The sequence below is a fragment of the Galendromus occidentalis genome, unplaced genomic scaffold (assembly GCF_000255335.2).
Source record: "Galendromus occidentalis unplaced genomic scaffold, Mocc_1.1 scf7180000077440, whole genome shotgun sequence".
NCBI classification, from domain to species: Eukaryota; Metazoa; Arthropoda; class Arachnida; order Mesostigmata; family Phytoseiidae; genus Galendromus; species Galendromus occidentalis.
In genome coordinates, this window is record NW_003805428.1 from 583,133 (window position 1) to 604,210 (window position 21,078).

General features: G+C 51.8%; 1 protein-coding gene across 1 annotated transcript in view; it reads left to right on the top strand.

Moving 5' to 3' along the window:
- LOC100897250 (NACHT domain- and WD repeat-containing protein 1-like) overlaps positions 1-5,171 on the top strand; it is a 31,287-nt gene extending 26,116 nt beyond the window's left edge. The window contains exons 21-26 of the mRNA XM_029111412.1: positions 1,558-1,748; positions 1,998-2,324; positions 2,545-2,776; positions 2,934-3,170; positions 4,420-4,571; positions 4,707-5,171. Coding sequence (XP_028967245.1) covers positions 1,558-1,748; positions 1,998-2,324; positions 2,545-2,776; positions 2,934-3,170; positions 4,420-4,571; positions 4,707-5,171 — 1,604 coding nt within the window. The remainder of the gene's footprint in view (positions 1-1,557; positions 1,749-1,997; positions 2,325-2,544; positions 2,777-2,933; positions 3,171-4,419; positions 4,572-4,706) is intronic.
- Positions 5,172-21,078: the final 15,907 nt, after the last annotated feature.

Genomic DNA, 21,078 nt, shown 5'->3' on the forward strand with positions numbered 1-21,078 from the left:
AATTTCACGGAAAACCTGTGCTGTGTGAGATCGCCTGAATGAGTTTAGGAAAACACGGAGCAGAAGGCAGAGAAGGATTGCGGCAAAGCTGTGGGAGGATAGTCTTTTACGACGGAGGTCTGATTCATTTTCAAGACGAATAATTCTCATTCTGGTGAACGCAAAACGGAACGAGTTCGCTAATAGAGTCCCTGAATTCGTTCTGGAAGAAATTTAAGTCTCCGACGAGAAGATTCAGCGCTGACTTACCAATGCGAAGTCTCGTCAGCTGATTCCAGCCATGGGGAAAGACTCTTGAACAGAAGTCGCGGAGCGACCGCGCGGATCGGCGTCGTCGAAAACAGCAGCACGCCGGCGCCGGCATTTCTCCATACCGAGCCTCCCGTGATTTCCATGGCTCGTCATTTGAACCGCGCTCTTGCAACTTCCTCAGGATCGCAATATTCTTCGAGCCATCCGCTCGAGAGCTGTCTCTGAGGGCTCTCCCGATCAGATTTCCATCTGATCGCCTCCCATTCACTACTGCGGCACCGTTGTGCACACCGACCCAGAAGTCACGATTCCTGTCTCGGCGACTCTTTGAGATGCAACGAATTGCGGCGGGTTCGTACTCCAGAAGGTCTCGTTAACGCTGATTCACTCTGCACTTTACGGTGGGTGTCTGTGACGTGCGTAATTCTTCTGAAAACGTCGTCATCCTCTCCAAATGTCACACCAAGTGTGTCTCATCCATGAAGACGAGCATTTGGATAACAAATGACCTGGAAGAAAAGAGTCTTCTGACATTATCATCATGAACAGCAGCTGAGGCGTCATCAGCGAGCTTCCGCGGACCTAACGATCTGGGTTGATGGGTGGCCCGCTTACTTGCCAGTCCGCTTGCCCGCCCGCCCATTCGGCTTGTTGCCTCGTTCGCTCGTTCAACGGAGTCGCAACAGTTCGGCGAGGAAAATAAAGTTTGTTTTAGCAGCTGACTTGGCCGGCCGGCCGCGCGAATCTTTCATTGTAGAGCATTCTTTGTCGCTGCAGAGTCGTAGGCCGTCCGCGGGCGAGCATCGCCCGGAAACGAATGAGCCCCGCCGGGGAACGGGCTCGGCGGTGCTCCATTCCCGGATAAGTTCACTGCCAAGGTCATTCAATGCTTTCGTTGGCTCGTAATTATACCGTTATTCAAAAATTACCTCTACGTGCATTGTTATCAGCGGGAAGAAAAAGAAGCCGTATCTCGGTCGGGGATGAACAAATGCAGCGTCTCACAATCAGATGAGCGGCGCAAATGAGCAAGCCCACGAATCGTGAGTCACAGAAAGACTGGCCGGACGTGAATTGGACGTGTAAATCTGAAAGGGCGTTGATAAGCCAGAGCAGAATATGTATACGCATCAGATACCGTGGAAGAAGTCTTCCGTTGTCAGAAAGCGACTCTCCTTGAGGAAGTGTCGTCGCGGGTCGGAAATTGGAAGACCGCTGGAAATTCAAATCCAATGGCGTCTCATCGATCTCATTATCAGCCACGCACCTCGTCCCTAATCCTGAGAATAATTGTTCTCCCAACAGGCTCCAGGACCGGACTCCTCAAGTTGTGGACGTTAAGCGTCGGAGAACCGTCGCAGAATCTCGAAGGTCACACGACAGCCATAACAGTTTTGCAGTTCGCTCACAATGGTCTGTTCGTCGTGTCGGCCTCCGAAGACGGGACCTGCAAAGTATGGGCACTCTCGCTCGGTCTGCCCATCTGCACATTCAAGGTAAGAGCCCGATTCTGCGATCGTTCATCAGTCAGGCGTCGGATACCGAGAACGGCGACGAACGGCAAACAATGGAGCTCGAGTAGCGAGTCTCGCAGCGTAACAATGTTGGTATGCTCCACCGATTCCCAAATGACTGGGATTAGAAGATTTAATAACCTGTCATCGCTCTTCCTCTTGTCCCCTTCTGCCACCCTCATGCCATCTTCTGCCGCGACCCCCGCCGCACCAACAACGTCATTCCGATAGGAGCACCAGAGCAAGATCCTCAGTCTCAATATCACAGCCGACAGCAGACGGATTCTCTCTGTCGATTCCGGGGGAGTGCATAAGATCTGGCAGGCGGACTCCGGTCAGACGCTCACTTCGTACGCGAAGAAACCCTTCAATCAAGTCACTTTACACCAGAATTGCGTGTTTTCTATCGGAGGGAAAAACGACAATCAGGTCAAATACTGGCCTCTGCAGGATATCGATAACGAAAAAACCGTGAGTCACAGTGATGTCATCCTCGCCTACACAGTCACGTTCGATGGGAAAATTCTCGTCACCGGTTCGCAGGACAAATCACTGAAGGTGAGTTCGAGACTTGATTTCGACTTCCCGCTACCGAACGATGGGCTCCCCGAACTTGATTTCCCAATACGGCCGGGCGCCGGCGCGAGCACACCTCGCACGGCGGCTCCCCAGTCTCATTCATGGGTTTCCTCTCAATCGATTCCGGAATCCTTACGTGAGGGAATTCGACGTGAAATTCTTCGGAGAGCGATTCAGAGAACTGCCCATTTGTTTGAAGGTCTGGGAAATTGCGACTTCGAAAATCACTCAAGTTCTCGTCGGTCACGAGGCGCCGGTGAATTGCGTCGCTGTCGCGCCGTTGAACAATACGATGGCGGTGTCTGGATCCCTCGATTGCAATCTCATCGTGTGGGACATGACGACCGGGAGCGACAGCTTCACGCTCCGGGGACACACCAATGCAATTAAGGACGTTAAACTCACTCTTGACGCAAGTGTCGCGATATCCTGTAAGTTTTCCTCGGGAAACCCTCCCCGAATCTGGCGAAATCCCTGTGACCCTCGAGTTCGAAGAAATCAGACCGGGTCTATCTTGCCCGCGCTCCGCTAGGTGTCCTATGCACAGGTATTCTAATTCGCGCGGACGGTTCGATCCTTCTGCCGCAGGCTCCGATGACAACACAGTTCAGCTATGGAACACTTCAAACGGACACCGGGTCGCTTCATTCGATCTCCACGTGTCCTCCCTGAGAGTGGCAACATCTCTTCACTGCAGCAATATAGCGGTCCAGTTGGCTTCCAGTAGCTGTGTTCCCCTACTCCGACTGTTGAACAATCCAGCTCAGGGTCTCTCGCTCGAAACCTTCAATGCATTCAGCCAACTCAACCACGAAGAGAAACTCGGTAAGATATGAGCGATGCTCGAGCTTCTTCTTGGAGCGAAAAGCGAGAATTCCTCCTCCACATCCTAACACTGCATGCGCAGTGCGGTATAACGAAAGAGACAGGGAAGGAGGGAGAAATCTACAGTCGGCGGAAGACTCGCGGCGACAATACAGCGACCGATAATAATCATCAAGCGAGCACTGAGTCACCCAGCCGATCGAATGACTGAGAAGTTAATCGATCGTTAGACGTATATATTCCGGAAATATTACGGAACGGGAAGCTCGAAGGTCTCCTGCCACCGAGGGCATCTCCATCACGAATGGGCGGAATGTCCGATATTTATCGGAAGCTTCAGTTTGTCGAGTTTTAGGCTCGCTTGTGAAAATATAATCGTTATCAGGGTCACAACTCTTCGTGATGTCTCGTAAGACCGAGATTGAATCAGGTTTCTCCTCCGAAATCGCTTCTCTCAGTCGAAGGGCGACTTTTTTGGCCCAGATTGATGTTCCGGAATTCCCTCGGTGAATCTCTCCGAGGCCTCGTCCGATAATTCTCGTTTTGGCCTCTCGTGCTCGTCCGTGAACCGAGTAATCTCGATGGAGAAAAGTTCGCAGAGTAATTATGAGCGCTCCTCCCGCAGTCTCCACGACTGCTGGAATTTTCAGACTCGCGTACCACATCAAGCGGAACGTTCGAATAGGTCAATCGATTAGAACTGTGTATAAATAGATGGATGCTCCTGCTTACCGGGCTCCTTGCTCGCTCATTTGGCCTCCGGTACATGCTTGCCAGACTCCGTCGACGCCCGATATCTCACAAAACCTCGTCGACGCCCGATATCCCACAAAACTCCGTCGACGTTCCCGCTTGCCGGCATTCCCGCGCCGAACTTCGATAGAGAAGATGTCTCCCTAGAGCAGCGACTCTCGGAGCGAGAGCCCATTTCCTCCGGGGGAGCCTGACGTTTCAGCAGGACACTGCTCTCGGCGGAGGCGACACCCCCGCGATTCTCCATCCGAGACAAACGTATAGGTCCATCTTCCGAGAGGGCCCGTTGTCGAATACGCGAGGAGAGCTGTTTTGGCGAGAAAAAGGGCTAAACCCGTAGGGGAGAGGGGAGTGGTCCTCTCATCGGTCCTGCCATCAGTATCTTAATTTGGCTTCGGTCTCTGTGTACCTACTCTGATTGAGGAAGAAGAATTTACCTCCAGTAATGTGATACTGAGAGCTCCGCGGGCTCATGAAAATTTGATTTGTGCCGTAGGGTCTCTCGCCATGCGTGGTGTTGTGCCCAAACGAACGCTCCTCAAAGGAGAGCTGAAACGAGAGCAGTCCTTCGATTCCTTCTACTGGGACCATCACCGATCGTCCGCACTCATGAACATCAAACTACAGCAGCAGTCATCCTCACAAGCGGTGAGTTGCCAATGAGCCTCCATTCCGGGCGGCTCATCGAAGTATGCAGCCGGCAAGACCGGCTGTTCGGCGAAAAAAACGGTAATTAGGCTATAACAATTACTCCATGATAATTTCTTTCTCTTTTCACACCAGACGCCATCGCCTTACCACGACATAATCTCCACGAGTCCTTTGGAGGACCTGAAAAGAAGCTCGGCATCGCCTCACGGCAGTCGAGAACATCTCCATCTCGCAGGAGCGTGGAACGGCGGCCCGCGCCAACAGGGTCCCGTTCGACCGCCGCCACCGCCGGACGGGGTCGCAAAGCCCAAGATGCTGCCCAAACACAAAATCCTCAAGAAGCAACAGTCAATGTTCGCCTGTTTCCCGGAATTCTCGCAACAGACACCGCCCCCGTTGATTTCGCCCGTCACGGCAAAGGTAGAATTAAGTGACAAAAAAGGCGACTTGTACAAACCGACGTCAAGAACTTATCTGGCTCGGACGGACAGCCAAGAAGACAAGAGTGGCACTTGCATAAAGGAGAGTATCCGCGAAGGGGGTGAAGAACACCCTGTCATTTCAGTATACGATTCCCGAGCCTGCAGCGTCATGTAAACGAATGTTGCTTTTTCCATCAAGGCCGCCGCCGAACAGGCGGCATCTTCTGTTTCGGGGCGATGACTCTACCTAATATTTGTGTATTCAATTCGCGGAAGCTGCAGAACGAGGATTTCCAGTCTCGAAGCATCGGTAGTAAGCACTTGTGATGTCTGAATGGAAGTTCACAAACTCGGAGCCGCCACCGAGCGCGCAATCCAGGGAGCGAAGGAGTAGGTGTTGACCAGGGCCATGTTATGCAATCATTCGTCGTAGTCCACCTTTTAGATGCGAGAGAGACTGAAATATTCCTATGATGGGAATATTTGTACTGTGTGGAAGGAGAGCTCCCATGCCTGGGTCCCCGATGACGTTGTGACCGCATGTTTTGAAATTATCTCGGACCTCGGCACGCCAGCCTCTATCTCAGCCCCGTGTGAATCATCATCTTACAATGGGAAGAGCTCTCATCCGAGAGGAATGGCTCGTGTGACGCCGTAGCAGAGACGTAATAGGTGGAGCCAGTGGCGAATCGACCCCCTTCTCAGAGGGGCCGACGCGAGACCGGGGCGAGGGGCAGCTGATTGAGATTATGACGAACCTTCTGGTGGCCGCTCGGGAATTTCTCCGCAAATATTGCTCCCTCTCCCCGCTGCCCCGAGGTACGCCATGGCTCGTAGAACCTGTTCTTTTCCGTGAGAGGGATTGAGGTCCCAAGTTTCTCGATACATTCCGAGTCCCACTGTCATTTCGAACGAAACTCTCAATCTTCTTATCATCATCATGAGCAATCCCCAACCTGCAGAAGAGTGTATCACCGGGAGTCTTCCCCCCGACAGCTATGGAGGGAAATCATTGGAACTGATGCTCTCATTCACCGACTGCATGAAACCAATAGTTCATCGTCGTGGGATGAACTCCCTGCTGTCCTGAAATGCGTGCTGGGAATGCGACGCTTGTTCAATTACTGTCATCGTGACGAGACTTTTGCGACAGCACGGAGCAGCCCAAGGGAGAGCTGTCAATCCTCATCGGGAAGACCTTGTACGTACGAGCTCTTCCATGGAACACATGTTGGGATTCAGTACAGTGATGTTGTGAAGCTCACCGACTGCGGTCGAAGGTTATCGGGCGAAGTGTTCATCTCGCAACTTATGGAATTCATCTCACTTCGGGATGCTCTTATTGCGAAAACGTGAATGTGTAACATTGTCTTGTATTCATCAATCACTCAAACTTCCTACCGCACCACATGAATGAGTCGTTCCAGTCATGAATGCACGTTGTTTGTACTCCTCTTCCGTAGGGTCAAGCTTTATTGAGCCGAATCGACTAGCGTTCGATGTAACTTGATCGTCTTGTGAGCATGCGACTGCATTTCCAGAGAAGGGAGGATCACATGGAGGACAAGTCTGTGTAGTCTACGGGAGCGCGAAGCACAAAATTCACTGTCTATCTGACTGAGATCAATGAGATCCGGTTCTGTGGAAGTTTCGAGGAAGGGCATCGCAAGGAAAGCAATACAAAAGTGTTGAGAACTCACTCTGATACCAGGCCAGCAAGGCGAAAGCGCTCGTTACCAGTAACCTCCATCGGGAGGAGGTTCTATATCAATATTAGGTGTGACCCTCCGGAACCGTATCGTTTCTTACCTCTTCGCGACTCCTGATCGTATGGAGGAAAGGATCAAGACAACTTCGGTCTATCCCTCGCGAGACCTGTGGTCTGTCCTTCATCTCACCGATTTCGCCAAAATGAGCCCCTTGCATACTGATTGTTGCGCTCGTATTCGGAACCATAGCAATGATGAGCGACACTTTAGTTCTATACTCCATGTTGTATCATGAATATCGAGATAACGTCACGGAATTCTCGTTGAATGAGAATCGTAGGAGAGAGAACGGGGCATTACGTCGATGGCCGTTCGAATAATCGCGTAGAGTTGGCTCATGTGAGATCAACCAGCTAGACCATCTCGGACGAGATGGATGGGAGAGACTTTTGACATTGTAATCATTTGGGACCCATGTGTTGATGTTCAATAAAATTACTTACAATATGCCCCAAGATGATTCTCAATCCCCGGCTTTACTCTCTTCCGGTCCTTGAACGCAGATCGAGCGGACACCCCGCCACGCGGGGCTTTGGCCCATTCGGCAGAGCAAGCATGGACTCTCGAAATCGGAACTTCGAGCTTCTCGCAGTTCATGAACCCTTGTCGACCCCCACCGGCTCCCGCAGTCGCTGCCTATGTGTCCTCCATTGAGTATTCTCTATCCATGTATCTACGTTCCTGTTGAGAAACAATCCTACGGATAGCCATCGCATGATATACGCGCTATCGAATAGTTCTCGCGTCGTTCAAGCCATGTCCCCATATACAGGAAAGCTGGCGAAGCAGGGAGCAGGCAAGCAGAAGGACGGGCAGACAGAAGGAACGAGTAGGGAGACTCAGACTCTGTGAACTGAAGCTCCGTCCCGATGAAAGTGTGCGAGTCGTAAGTCTTCTGAACGATGTCAAGAAACGAGGTGTACCCAATCTGATCCTTGGGCGGGGTTATACTATTATAATTCTCATTCAGAGAAGATATTCGAGAGTATCCATCGATCGTTCTGTATATTATTAATTGCACAGATATTCACCACATATTCATCTATCTTATCTATCTGCCGTGTTTATAAGCCCTCTGCGTGTCTTCGCTATTTGAATTGCTGAGTGAGACCTCTTCCATTCACAATTTCTTAAGAGATCTGTCTAATCTCGGGCACGCTCCTCTATTCGATCCACCACAGTCTCCGCGCGCGCAGATCGTAGTCGATTCGTATGAGTGCGTGGCCCGCCGGAGTTCGGGAACGATTGGCTCTCTCTGAGGTATGTCGATTTGAGTAGCCCGAGAGCTATCCATCTGATTTCTCCTCCGATTCATACCTTCCCTGCTGTCGCATCCGATGCATAAGCTCAAATGTCCAAGCTAATTTAGATGGAATTCCATGCTCGCGGGCTTCAGGTTTAGCCCGCTCCAGGACATTGGAGCTTGATATCTTTGATTACCCGTCCCTTCTCTCCCATCGCTCAACTTCCGCATCGGTTACACGGGTAGTGTCTCCCAAGAACTCGGGAGCGCGACGCAACTCTGCGCGGAGATCCCCGCAGAGGGACAGATCTGACTATTCCCGAGCGAAGAGCTTTAGTTTCAACGATAAGCCCCGCAGCCTCTGGAGTCATGATTTGCAAAGATGCTCGCGATTTGCGACAGCGTCATGCGAAACTGGGTTTGAGAAGTTCGCGGAGACAGAAGTAAGACATTGGACTCTGGCATCTAAAGCGACAGAGATCGGGCACATAATCCGGAGGTGGGTTGGGGAAGACGCAGAATCGGGAAGATCCACACGATTACTCCTAGGTCATGCCTGCATGGATGTGAACCCCTCCCTAGAAATGACTCTGCGGCAGAGACTCTATGGAATGTCCTCTCCGACACTATGATGCCATCGTCTGTCTCATCATGACTCGACCTTGGAAGCCAAGACACATCGGATTCATCTCACATAGGTACGTCTCTCGATTATTCCAATGAATAATAGTCATCGCCATTCCAGCCTCCTGGACCAACGACCGACCATCGAGAAATTTTCTAGACCCAACTCGCTCCGATGCTAACCCGTGAGGCCTGTAGCCCGGTAGAATTCGGGCTCTTATTTCATTCGATGGATCTCTGGTCCTTCGTGAGCTATTGTTCCGGGCGAAACGCACCCTCAGGGAAGGAAGCTCTCTCCGTGTTTCTGGAAGCGATGCCCCTGCAAGACTTGATTCATGAGGAAGCTTGTCAGGAAATGCGATCCAGAATCCGAATTCAGGTTTACTCACCGACAACCCCTCAAGTTTTCCGCACTAATAAGCCCGATCTGGAGCGTCTACTGTTGCTCTTGGTGCGCTTGGACGACTCCAGAGTCGGCATGGGATCGTTTGTCTCGGGCTTCGGAGTATTGGTTGAACGATATGTATATCCTGATCAAGGAGAGGGATGAGAACTCTCTTGTTCTCCCAGAGCGGCTCGGAGGCTCACGAGACTTCGATCCCCGCGATCGATGTCCCGCGGTCCTGCATGCGTGAACCTTAGAGGAACCAATAGGCCGCCTGGGGCGATTGTCCGGAGGTTTTGGTGCGTGGTCGATGGAAATCGCTTCCCGCGCCGATTCCTTCCGCGGGGGAGTCCGAAGAGAAAATGACACGGGAAGCTGCCTCAGATAGCGCCCAGAAGGATGCTGCCCGGGGCGGCGCACACCGTGCTGCGCATGTTATGCGTACGCCTCTGGAAGTTTGAATAACGTGGTCGCATCCCTCGAATCACATCTCATTGTCCGCCGCAAGCGACAACTCACGGGTCTCGACGGAGCTCGAAAAAATTTCGCCCGGTCCATGAATGCTCGCGACCAGGAACGGATGCGACACGACCGACGCAGCGTAAGGCGCAGTGGTTTTCAGGATGGCGACTCCTGTGAACATCGAAGAAGCGGCGATTGATCCACGGAGAGAGTGGGGGATCGATACCCTCGTCCTCCTTCAAAATGCGTGGTAGGGGCGATGGGGAATAGCTCGACGATCGGTCCTCAGGGTCAGCATTTGGATCGGATAAAGCTCAGAGCCAGGCTTCAGTCCACCTGGGACTAGGTATTGCTCAGAAGACGCTCCCGAGACGGGCTCCTGGAAGCAGATAATCTACACGGTGGAAGGCAGTCAGGACGCGGGAATTCTGCTGCCAGCAGGGTGAAATTCAACGAATACTGCCGCTCCATCCCTTTACGAAGTATCTGACTGCTGAGAGCCCTATGCACGTGAGAACAGATTCCCCGCTCGGACGACCGAGCTCACAGGTCCTGAGAGATGAGATTCCAGTTCCATCCTGAGGCGAATCGGGGACTCGGATTATGGGCTATTATCATCGCCATGCGTACAGTCGCGAGACTCGTGAGACACCGAATCGCACATCCGACCTGATCAAATGAGTTATCGCTTCTCTCAATATTCCGAGAAGTTCCGTCGGACGCATTGTCTCGTTAACCCAGGTAAATATCTACATCTATTCTTTCACCGGAACTACCTGCTCAGCGAGGGTCGTCGGTCGCTGAGATTCTGCTCGAATGGATTCACCACCTAATTGGCGCACTAGCTCGGCTGGAAGTACCGAAGAAGACAACATCAAGGTATGTACTTTTTGAAGGATTTTTCCCGGAGTGTAACTTTTCACACCTCCGGCTGTACGTCGACTGCGTTCTACTCATCCGGTGGATCTCCGACCGGGGGTTGCCTACCCAGTAGGAACGGCGAGTAACAGATTCCGCGTTTCTTGTCGAGCTCGAGAACGCTCTGTGGGTGTTGGCGACAGCCCGGAGCACCATATGACCAGAAGTGGATTTCCCTGACGACCGAGGTACTTTCCCGAATCATGGCGTGTTGGGAGAAATATATTCCATCAGCTCGACGTATCGGCACAGATGCCCTTCGAGTATATATCGATTTGAATTCCCCGATTGGGTGAAATGCCGTAGTTCGAGATTACCGCCAACCCGTCTATCTTATTCAGGCAGACCTCTGGTTCAGCTCTCTGCCTGATTATGCAACTTCAAAGGCAGATAATAGGGAGTTGGGCCATCGAGTTGGAACTCGTGGCTCTTGAGAATTTTCGAATTCAAGCGGGCGGGGAAAGAAGATACACTATTTCCAGGAATCGAGAATCCTCCGAACATGAGAGGCCAGCCGAGACGGCAGCTGTGCCTTAGAGCAGAAAGAAGGCGAGCGCGTATCCGAGCGCTTCGATCGCTTGGATACGTGCGACATTGCGCGTTCGCGCGCCTTCAAGACTCCGATAGTTCCTACTCTCTCGACTGTATCGCTCTATCGCTGTGATCGTCTTTGCTCATCACTGAGACGCAGGTATCTCCTTTCCTGAGCGAATGAACCTTAAATATTTCGAGCTCAAGAATTTTCTCGCGCGAAGGAACTGACGGCGATAAAGCTTTACGAAACTTGCCACAGATATATTCCCTCATATTCAGGAGAGCCCATGCCGAAAGCGACGGGGAAATCATGTCCGATATAAATATTGGATATCTGATAGCTCTCTCTTCGATGTGAGGTAATTCAGGGACATATTGATGGACTGGGTAGGAAATAACCTAACGAAGAGAAGGTTACTCGACGGCGCCTGACTGACCCTGCTCAATGGACATTAGGCAATATCTCCAAGAGCGGCTCCCCGATGACCCGGCCACCGTGGAAGGATCTACCGTATCGAGGCTGCGGAAAATTGCGTTGAAACATTCCCATCGATAGCCGGCGGATACCACCCGCGTTGTTACCCCATCGCATACGCCCAGAGATTTCCACTAGCCTGAGCCCTCGGAAGAGCCTCTTTCCGCGACGCTAATCTTGGAGGCAGACTTCATAGATTTTTCCTTCGAGCTGCGGTCGAAACGCCAATTCTGGCGGAGCCCCAAGGCGGAAAAATTCAAAGGGTACGAGCTATGATCCGAAACCCGATTCGGGAATCGTCCGCGATCAGAGAAGAAATCGCTCGAGTTTCCCGAGTACTTTCTGAGACATCTGTCGTTGAGACCTTTACCGCGTAAGCCGACCCGATCAAATCTGTCCTTCTCGATCATCGTCAGCTTACGCTTGGACGTCGATTCTGGAAACAGACGTTACTTTACGTAATCATCATCCGAGGCGGGCTCCCACTGTTTTTCTAGATGCAGATCTCTCAAACAAACACATCTTTAGATAGAAACATTCCTACTGACATAGTTTACAGCTTGGAATTCGAAAACAAAAATACCATTCACGAATCGCATCAAGATGTTTAATGGTGTACGTATCTAAGTGCGTTTTGAGGCCCTCATGAGTGATGACGATGAAGATTACGGAAAGGGTGCTCCCGTTGAGTTTCGAGACACGAAAGCTCGAGTATTGATGTGGTATCCCTCGGATACCCCGTTTCTGTTGGGGATCTGGTTCATTGTACAATACATAGAAGCCTCCGAGATTCGAACAGCGACGACTTCGCGACCCGACTCCTGTGCGATACTTCCATGCTGAGCATATCTTCCATGTGGGTGATCACCCGATCGCGCACGTGAGGGAACCGAACAACTTTTTCGGGGTGCTACTTCCGAGCTTGAGCTCAGTCGGACGTCTCGCGTCAACCGCGAGCTGATTTCGGGGGATTTCGTAGACGGGAGAGATCATTTCATAGTCGTCACAGAGGCTCGAGAAATCTCCGCGGTCGAGAAAGAATTCCTGGCACGTTCCAGGTGCAGACAAATGGGATGATCAAGCTTGAAAACGCTATCGCACCCCGAGGACGATCGAATGAAAGAAGAGACAAGCTGATGAAACATATTTCTCGCGACGGGTGTCGAGTTCTTGTCTAGGAGGCGAGACCGCATCTAGCTCCGCGGAGCCGACGTCGAGCGGCGTCTAGATTTTCGTAGTTCCGGACGAAATTTCGAGGACTCGTATCGAAGATTGGAGGAATCCTGGAGTTGTCATCGGGGAGAAGAAATGATGAGATCTTCGATCCAAAGATCCGACAATTATCTGCTCACAGACAAATCTCTTCGAGTCGCTTGGCTACGGTCGGAACTGCTCGAGCTGAGCCGGTGCTCGAGACGATTGCTCTCGTGGGGCCACCTCACGAAGTGGGGTACGTGTAGCGCGAGACGTGCGTCTTCGCTGCGCCCAAACTGCCACGATCAAATCCCGTGGCTGTTGTCTGCTCGCTTAAGAAAGTACGCGTGTGCATGAGTTCTCACCTCTGAGGCATTTTCGAACAGCTGTTTCGAGCGCTTGTTTTTGAAAGGTCGTGGAGAGCACCTGCTCTTGCGTAGGCGCCGCCGAATTCGCAGGCGATCGACTAACACCTCGTCTCCATTCCGATGTTCACAATTGTTGGATACTCCAACCAGTTGAGAGCGCCCAAACACAGCGAATAGCCCCCAACGTCGCGAATCCGAGAATTCGTTCCAGTTAACGCATAAACGAAACCCAAATCCAATGCTCAAAAATTGTCTCGGGTTTCTAGGATACCCAGAGTTTGTTTGCTCTGTTCGATATCGAATCTCTTATCCTACACCCACAGCATCCCCTCCGTCGCCTTCTTGTTGATCGATCGATCATTCGTTCGACGGATCGATTGAAATCCTGACCCTAGACAGCTCATCGATATCATCCTCGAAAGAATTTCGAAACCCAGAGGTATTAACACCGCAGCTGTTCAGAAGACGACTAGCTGGTCTTGCTCTCGGTGACTTGCATTCCTGCGACCAGGCGAACAAACGGCGACAAACGTATTCTCCAGTTTCGGTCTCAGTCAACAGAAGATGAAGCACATCCATTCGTCGATCCGGCTTCATACCAGAGAAACAATCCGAACGAGCGATCGACCCACTTGAGGCTGCCACCTATGGGGGAGCATGAATAATATGAACAGGGAGAAAAACAGGAAAAATCCGCATGGGATTCGAGATCTCGAAGCTAGACTTGGCAGTAATCCATTAGATCCGATGATTCCTTCTTCAGAGTGGTCCGGCTCGCTATCGAGCCGATAGACTGAATTACTGATTTCGAGCTCGGGACTGGACCCCTGAATTCGGACACACATAGGTGTGAACCTTCGCTCGATTGATTCGAGGAAAATGGGGAAGCGAAGATCCAACCTCTGGGTTTATGAGCGTGTCAGGAGTTCCCCAACGGTCCTGGGCGTCATTGAAGTCGCTTTCCGACAAGTAGCTCGGTCTCGCTCCTGTCAAAGAGCTGAACTCGTCTCGTAAGCGGCTATTTTGTGGACATCTCGAAAGATTCGCTCGACAATCCGTTAATCGCAGTGGATGAACGGAGCGAGCGAGCAAACAAGTAAAATCTCCGGATCAGTTCGGTATGCTTGTTTGCTCCACAGCTAAGGCTCAGTGTAGCTAATCGCAGCGCTTCGAAAGAAGCTTACTGAACATGAAATGTCTAATGCTCACTATAAACAGAGTGTCTTAGCTCTCTTCGTCCAGCTCCTTCTGATCTCACTCGAGCGTCCAACAAGCCACGAAATTCGGCTTCGGCAGACTTTTTTTAAAAATTCAAAAGGTGTTCTCGACACGGACGACGCTCCTCACCAGACGGAACAAGCGAGAGAGCGACGTCAAGGGATCGAGCGACACTGGATCACCAGTCTCAATAGCTTCGACATGAACCGTAACGATCTCGAGGAAGATGGAGTCGGTCACGAGACGCAAAGAACGAGGAAGTGAACACATGGTCGCTCTTTTCCACTTCCGTTTTTTTTTTCTCTCAACGAAGAGATGCGTAGTTCGACTCGGTCTGTTTCTCCCCATTCGTGGAATCTTCTAGACGGGAGAACCCGCTTCCAGAACAGCGTTAAGAGTATCAGGAGTTCCAAAAAAACACGAAACGGAGGGTAAGTGGTGCGTTTTCGTTGTCCGCTCAGCGAGCTAAAGCAGCCACTATCGACGTAATCCACAACGAGCGCTCCGATCGCCTCGTGAAGCCGCGGTCTGCGTGCGCGATCTCTCCGCGTGGAACATCGGCAGCGACGAGCGATCCGAGAAAATGTTCTAAAAGCATCTTCATCGATGATCGAAGCTTCACTTTCTCTCTTTCTTTCTTTCCGGCACGGTATCTCGGTGTCACCATCTGAAGACAGACGGCCGGTCCCAGCAACCTACGAGAAAAACGATGGCGTACGGAGCCGCTCCCCGAGTGAGTGGCGGCAGCAGAGGCGGCAGCGGCCGCAGCAGCTGATACTGTTTGCGACCTCCTCTCCACCGCGAGGGACGCGGTTCATATTTAAGGATCGCGTTGCTTCAACTCGGAAGAGGCTACAAGTGAGTTTCTCTGGCGAAGGCCACCGTCGCCCAGCGTTGTCTGGTGTGGATTAGCGTTCTCCTCTGAAATCGCTCCTCCTCGTCAAATAATTCATTTGCATGTTCGAGGCTCGAAGCGCGAGCGCCCGACGAGCAAAACTGGAGCGCAACAAATCGGTTTCAAGGAGAGCCGCGGTCTTGTCCACAATTGACATCTTCGACAACTATTTACGTCCAGCCTCCACCACCGCCACCACTACCAACAACGAGCAGCACCTTTCGTCCGACGGTACGTACGCCCGCTCAGAGTTCGCGTCGGGGTCGGCTTGGCAGTGATTGACCGTGTGCGTCTGAAGCTGCGCTAAACGTCGACTGACGCAACTCGAACCTGAAGCGTTCTCATTAGCTCGACCATGTGCATGTGACGGGGTGTTTAGGTGCGTCAGGATTCCGTGGTGTTTACGCTCGGTGTTGAAGTACCGGCTCAGCCCTTGAACTCCGAGACACTTCTGGAGATCCTGCTCGCCCGACCGGAGGCATCGTAAGCTTTGTTTCTCGAAAAATTGTTCAACGCTCGCCCTTTCTCCGGAGACTCACAGTGGGGTTCGAGCTTCCTTCGCCGACGAAGCTCTCTTCTGTCGTCTGACGCGAGCTGTCAGAGGGTCGGTTCGATCCTCCTCCCGCTCGCTGCGTCGATTCCTCAGTCTAAATACCTTCCCTCATCGGTGTCCGTGTGTTTCCCCGCTGCGTTCTGAGCGTCAACGCAGCCCGTCGATGTTTTCAGGCAATGATTCGAGCTGCAGAGGACACCGCTCCTCTGTCGATGTTTAGATCGTGGGTGAGCTGAGAGCTCGAGCGACGTCCGAGCTCACCGAGTTTTTCTTCATCCACCTTCCAGATGCAGACCGTACGCATTTTCTGCGGCAGAGGTTGGCTCCCCGTGGTTGGCATCGCCATTCTCATGTGCAGCGCCGTCGAGAGCGGAAAGCTCTCAGAAGATCCGCAGAAATCCGTACGCCTTTGTGGGAATCGACTGGTTGATGCAGTTCTCGAGCTGTGCAACAACAAATTGTACGAACCCAGAACTCGGAGGGACGTCGACAGTCAAGGTTAGTGGCGGGAGCGCGACCCCGATCACGAACTTTCTATACGACGATTTATCAAGAGTGCACCGTGCAACGGATTTATTCTACTGCGGAGCTGAGATGCATGAATGAGCTCATCGAGACGTTCGAACAACCGCGGTCAATGAATCCCACCCCCCACCGACCCGAGAACTGAAAATCAAGAGACTGAACCTCAAGCAGAAATCTCGACGTGAATTGTCGTACTGTGGAGCCTATTGTGGAGACGGACATCTCATTCAGTCTGATTTATTTATGTGATTTCTCAGAAGGTGATGAAAAACCTTCGGCCGTAGGTCATCCGGACGATCCATCGCGGTCTCGTTCATCGGAGAAGCAAGCACGGCGGGAAGCTCTGACCGCACTCCGAAGATCGGTCAGGGGGATCGTCAACGAATGCTGTCGCAATCGGTGCACGATCAAGGACCTCATGATGTACTGTGCCGTCGACCGCTGAACCGGACGCCTATCCTCCGAACCTTCGAACCCTAACGCCGCGGCGACCCGTGCCCCGACATTCGAGATCGGGCCTCGGTCACGCGAGCGCGTCACAGCTCGATACTTTTAAGTTCATAAGCGGAGTTTCCTCATCGACAAGCCTCCGCGATCACCGCAGAGCTAGCCCTCCCAATAATTATGTATCAATGAACTCCGGCCCTGTGGTATCGCTAGTTACGAAGACATGAAATATAATTCCATATAGAAGACGAGTTTTCTTGCGATCAGTAGGCGTGGTGAACACTCTTCTTCCCTACTATAGCCATTGTCCAAGACGAAAATGCACTGATTTCTGTGATAGACACACCTGACGTGGGTCTTGAAATGTGTAGGTCCGATCACATTCACGAGTGGATTCAATTATCTCCTCCTATGATCTTCTCACTCATTCGCCTACTTTATACATGCATCGGCATGTATGCTGAGTACATAAAGAGTTTATGGTATATGCAAAGCTGTGTGTTCTTCCTCGAGCGTCCGAAAATATTTCTCTCGAATACGCTGGATGGGTGAGATGGATGAGAATTTGCTTCCTCGCCCGCGGCCTCGACGAATCATTCAGTAATTCCTAATCAATTGTCTACGTTGAGTATAAACCTCATCAGCGATGATTTATACGGCTCGCTCTCCGCTTCCCCGCTCCGCTGCTCGTGACTCCGTTTCTGGACATCTACGGCGTCCCCCGATCCAGGAGGCAACATGGGAGGCATCGGTTGTCGCTGTGCGAAGTTTGAGCCTTGGCCAGGCTGACCTTGTGACGAGGGGAACTGGCCATTGTTGAAGTACGGGTAGTTTTGGCTCCCAAACTGCGGAGGGTTCATTGACCCTTGACCGACTCCGGACATACCGGGTGGGAAATACGACACCGGCACCGGATACGGCTGGGGAACCGGTACGGGAATGACCTGTGGGTTAGGGGCTGCAGGTGAGATGGCACCTCCTACAAGCGGAACCAGAAACTGGAATACTCGATCTCTCAGGGGACGACTAGTCGGACGCTCTATGCGTATCCCTAATTGTATGACGGTTCGATCCTAGATGAGATTTGGCTCCCGTTAGTACCGGGTAGGTTTCGAGCATCTCATTCCTGGGCAGAACCTCCGGATTTCATAGATATTCAGTATCGATATTGACCTTTGGTGGCAACGGTACCGGTACAGGATACGGCCTCGGAACCGGATACGGAACCGGTTTCGGAACGGGGATCGGTTGGGGTACGGGTCTGGGTACTGGAATATACTGTGGAAAAGGCTGAGGTACCGGTCTTGGTACTGGGATGTAGTGCGGGACCGGAACCGGGCGCTCATGTATGATTGGGTATGGTTTTGGGAAATAGAAAGGCTGCACTCTCACCACCGGGAAGGGCATCGGAAGAAGTCTTTGCGACACCTGCGAAGAACTTCCGTCATGAATTCTGCACGCGACTTCCTCCAGGCCGAAAAAGCATACATGTGATCCTCGGATCATGAATATCACAAGCGGCCGATATCTCGAAAAATACCCTGTTCGGCTGATTGTATCTCTGGGGTTGGAACGGAATCCCATAGCTGTAATATGAGCTCTCAGGCTGCTCGCCGTCCTCCGAGACATTCAGGAAAGTCGGAGACATCGACTCGATCGTCAGGGTGGCTGGCTCGATGTACACAGTGGGGCGCGGATCTGAATGGTCAGTTCGAGGATGGAAGGCGTCGCGGAGCCGGCTAGATATTCATCGAGCGAATTCACCAGTAGTCCGATACGGTTTTCACGAACTCACTTTTTTGAGCGTCGACAGCTTCGATCTTAGTCGAGTTCTGAAGACTCGTATTGCTAGGATGTCGAGCGGAGGTTGGCTCTGGAATCTGAGGCATGTGCTGATCTGGTTTCTGCCACTCTGGAGCCACGCCAGACGCTTCCGCTTGCAAGCGGGCGATTTCCAAGGCAAACGCCGTCCGATTTGCGAAAGGCATCATGTCCAACGCTTCAGAGACTCCCTTACGTATGTCTTTCGGAGACACAGTGTCCTGCCGATCCCCGTTTTGCGTCGAAACAGAGAACGGTAGGGAGTCGATCAAATGAGCCACATGTTGACGTATGTACTTATTATAATACGCCCACGTGACGGTCAAATTCTCGAGCGGGATAATGGGGCGAACCTTCACTGAAGGACTCGCAGTGGAGAACGCAACAACACCGAGAGCCACAATCATCACAAACGGATTCATTTTCCCGAAAGACTGATGGAAACCAGTCGGCCTTTATAGGGACGCTCGCACCGAATTAGGTCGAGATGATTTCCTGAGAAAGAGATCGTCTGAGTAAACACCGCGTGGAACAATTAGGTCACACCGCCATCTTCCAAGTGCGATCACTCCGATTCCTCGCAACTGAGTTCATTCGCATCTCCGAAGCATTCGAGATGAAGTGCCCGTCTAAGCAAATGGGCTGCGACGTCACTTCTCGCATTCGTCTCTGCAGATGAATCTCGGAATCCTAGAGTGCGTCGAAGTAGATTTGAATCCCACTTTGCTCTGCCTAAGTAGCACCCTAAGAAAGCCTCGGATATCGATGAGACTCCGAGCATACACGTACTCACACGATAACTCCAGAACCATCGGGACAAGAATCAAAACTGTTTTCCTGTCGCCCGAGCGCAGCTTCACCGTATTGCCGTTCAATGATTTCCATCCGCCGATTTGCACCCTGACTATGTCCGTAAACTGGCGAAGCGAAATTTTGATGACCGTTTTCTCCACAGCTGCAGGGATTCTTCTATTGACCTACAAGACTAAGGCATATGCATCAAATCGTGCGCCTTGTATGGGCTTGATGCCACGGTTCTCCCGAACGATCACCGATTGCCGCGAGTCCGCTGTCATTAGGAACGACTCATTCGCGAAGAACTATAACCACTGATCCCACCGGCGATTCCGAGTGATCTCAGCGCGTTCTCGATACAGCTATGTTGTAAGAGCGGAGTGAAGTTAAGTCCCGTGTTTTCCAGAATCTCAAGGGGTCTACGTCGCCTGATTTGCGAGCAAGTGAAGTTGGGGAAACGAGTTCGCAGCCTCTCCAATGCAGTTAGCCATAATTTTGCGAGTCTCAATGGAGTGGGGTGGGGAACTTCGCACCTTGGAAGGGAACTTCAACGAAGTGAGAGATGACCCCATTAGAAAGAGCGATCAGAGATGATTCCAGCGAAAAAACGCTCTTTTCCATTCCGCTTTCCTGCTCTCTCAATTCGAGGAAGGTGATGGCGCCAAGGAAGTTTTCGTTCGCGAAACTATATTGTTGCTGCCTGGAACAGATCGTGAGCCAACATGAGTGGGGCATACGCATTCCACTCAACGTCATCGGCATGGAAAGCGATGATCCTCGCCCCTCTGAGCTCCGTCTCCTACGTCTCGAATCAAGTCGAAAGGGCCAAGGATCATGATTAATACGTCAATGGCGACTCCGAGTCCGAGAGCTTCTGAATGTAAGAGGCTGCGTGCGCCACGAGCGTCCGATCCCTCGTGATTTTTGCGGAGAAAAATTGATCTGTGATCGTTACGGTTTCTGGTCGAGTGGAAGAATGTCTCTTCTGGAACGGAATTCTTGAAAGTCCTCGTCGGAGCAGGATTCGATGCGCTCCCGAACCAATGCCTTGGGTGGCACTCTCCGAACTCGATCAGGATGATCTGCATCATCGCGACCTTTTCGATCCATCAGAAGAGGAGCGAAGATCCCCCATTTCGTCTCAGATGTTTAGTACGTCGATCACTTGGCTTGATGCTCAATGGATTCACTGGATCAAAACCGAGTATGTCTGTTGTGGGTTTGGAGGGTTTGGAGGGTTCCACTGGCTTTCAAACGCTCAGATCCTCAAAATGCTCCGAGTATTGTAGACTGCAGCAGAATCTAGTACGTGATATGATATGTTCTCCTCTCGGCTTCAGGGCTATTCATTGAGAGCGCTGCGAGTCGAACTAGGACTAGAAGCCGGCTCCGCTCCTCAGATTCTCCCCTTGTAGCCGTCGTGGATGGAGCGTCTTCGTTAGAGAAATCCCCCAAGGAAGAGTCGATGGGTACTCTCACCGCGCGGCAGACGATACTCGGGCTGAGAATCCGGGAGGGCGGCGATTGCTTTTTCCCGATCCAGGATGGTGGAGTGGTTTCCCTGGGGAGGTTTCCCTTCCTACTGTCTCCATGGAGTCGCACACCGGCTGATTGAGTGAATGTTCAGAAAGTTCGAATTACTCAGACCCCGTGGCGTTGCTACGCTCCTGCAGCCCTCAATGATTTGAATCCGAACGAGGCTCCGTCCAAATGATTGACGAACTGCAGGCTGATCCGGGGTGCACCCCGATATTCTAAGCGAATTAGCCGTTCCTATTCTCTGCTTGTATGCAGATTCTTGAAAATTCTTTGGCATCAGAGAGCTCTCGCGCTTGCGGGAACGCAGTCATCCAATT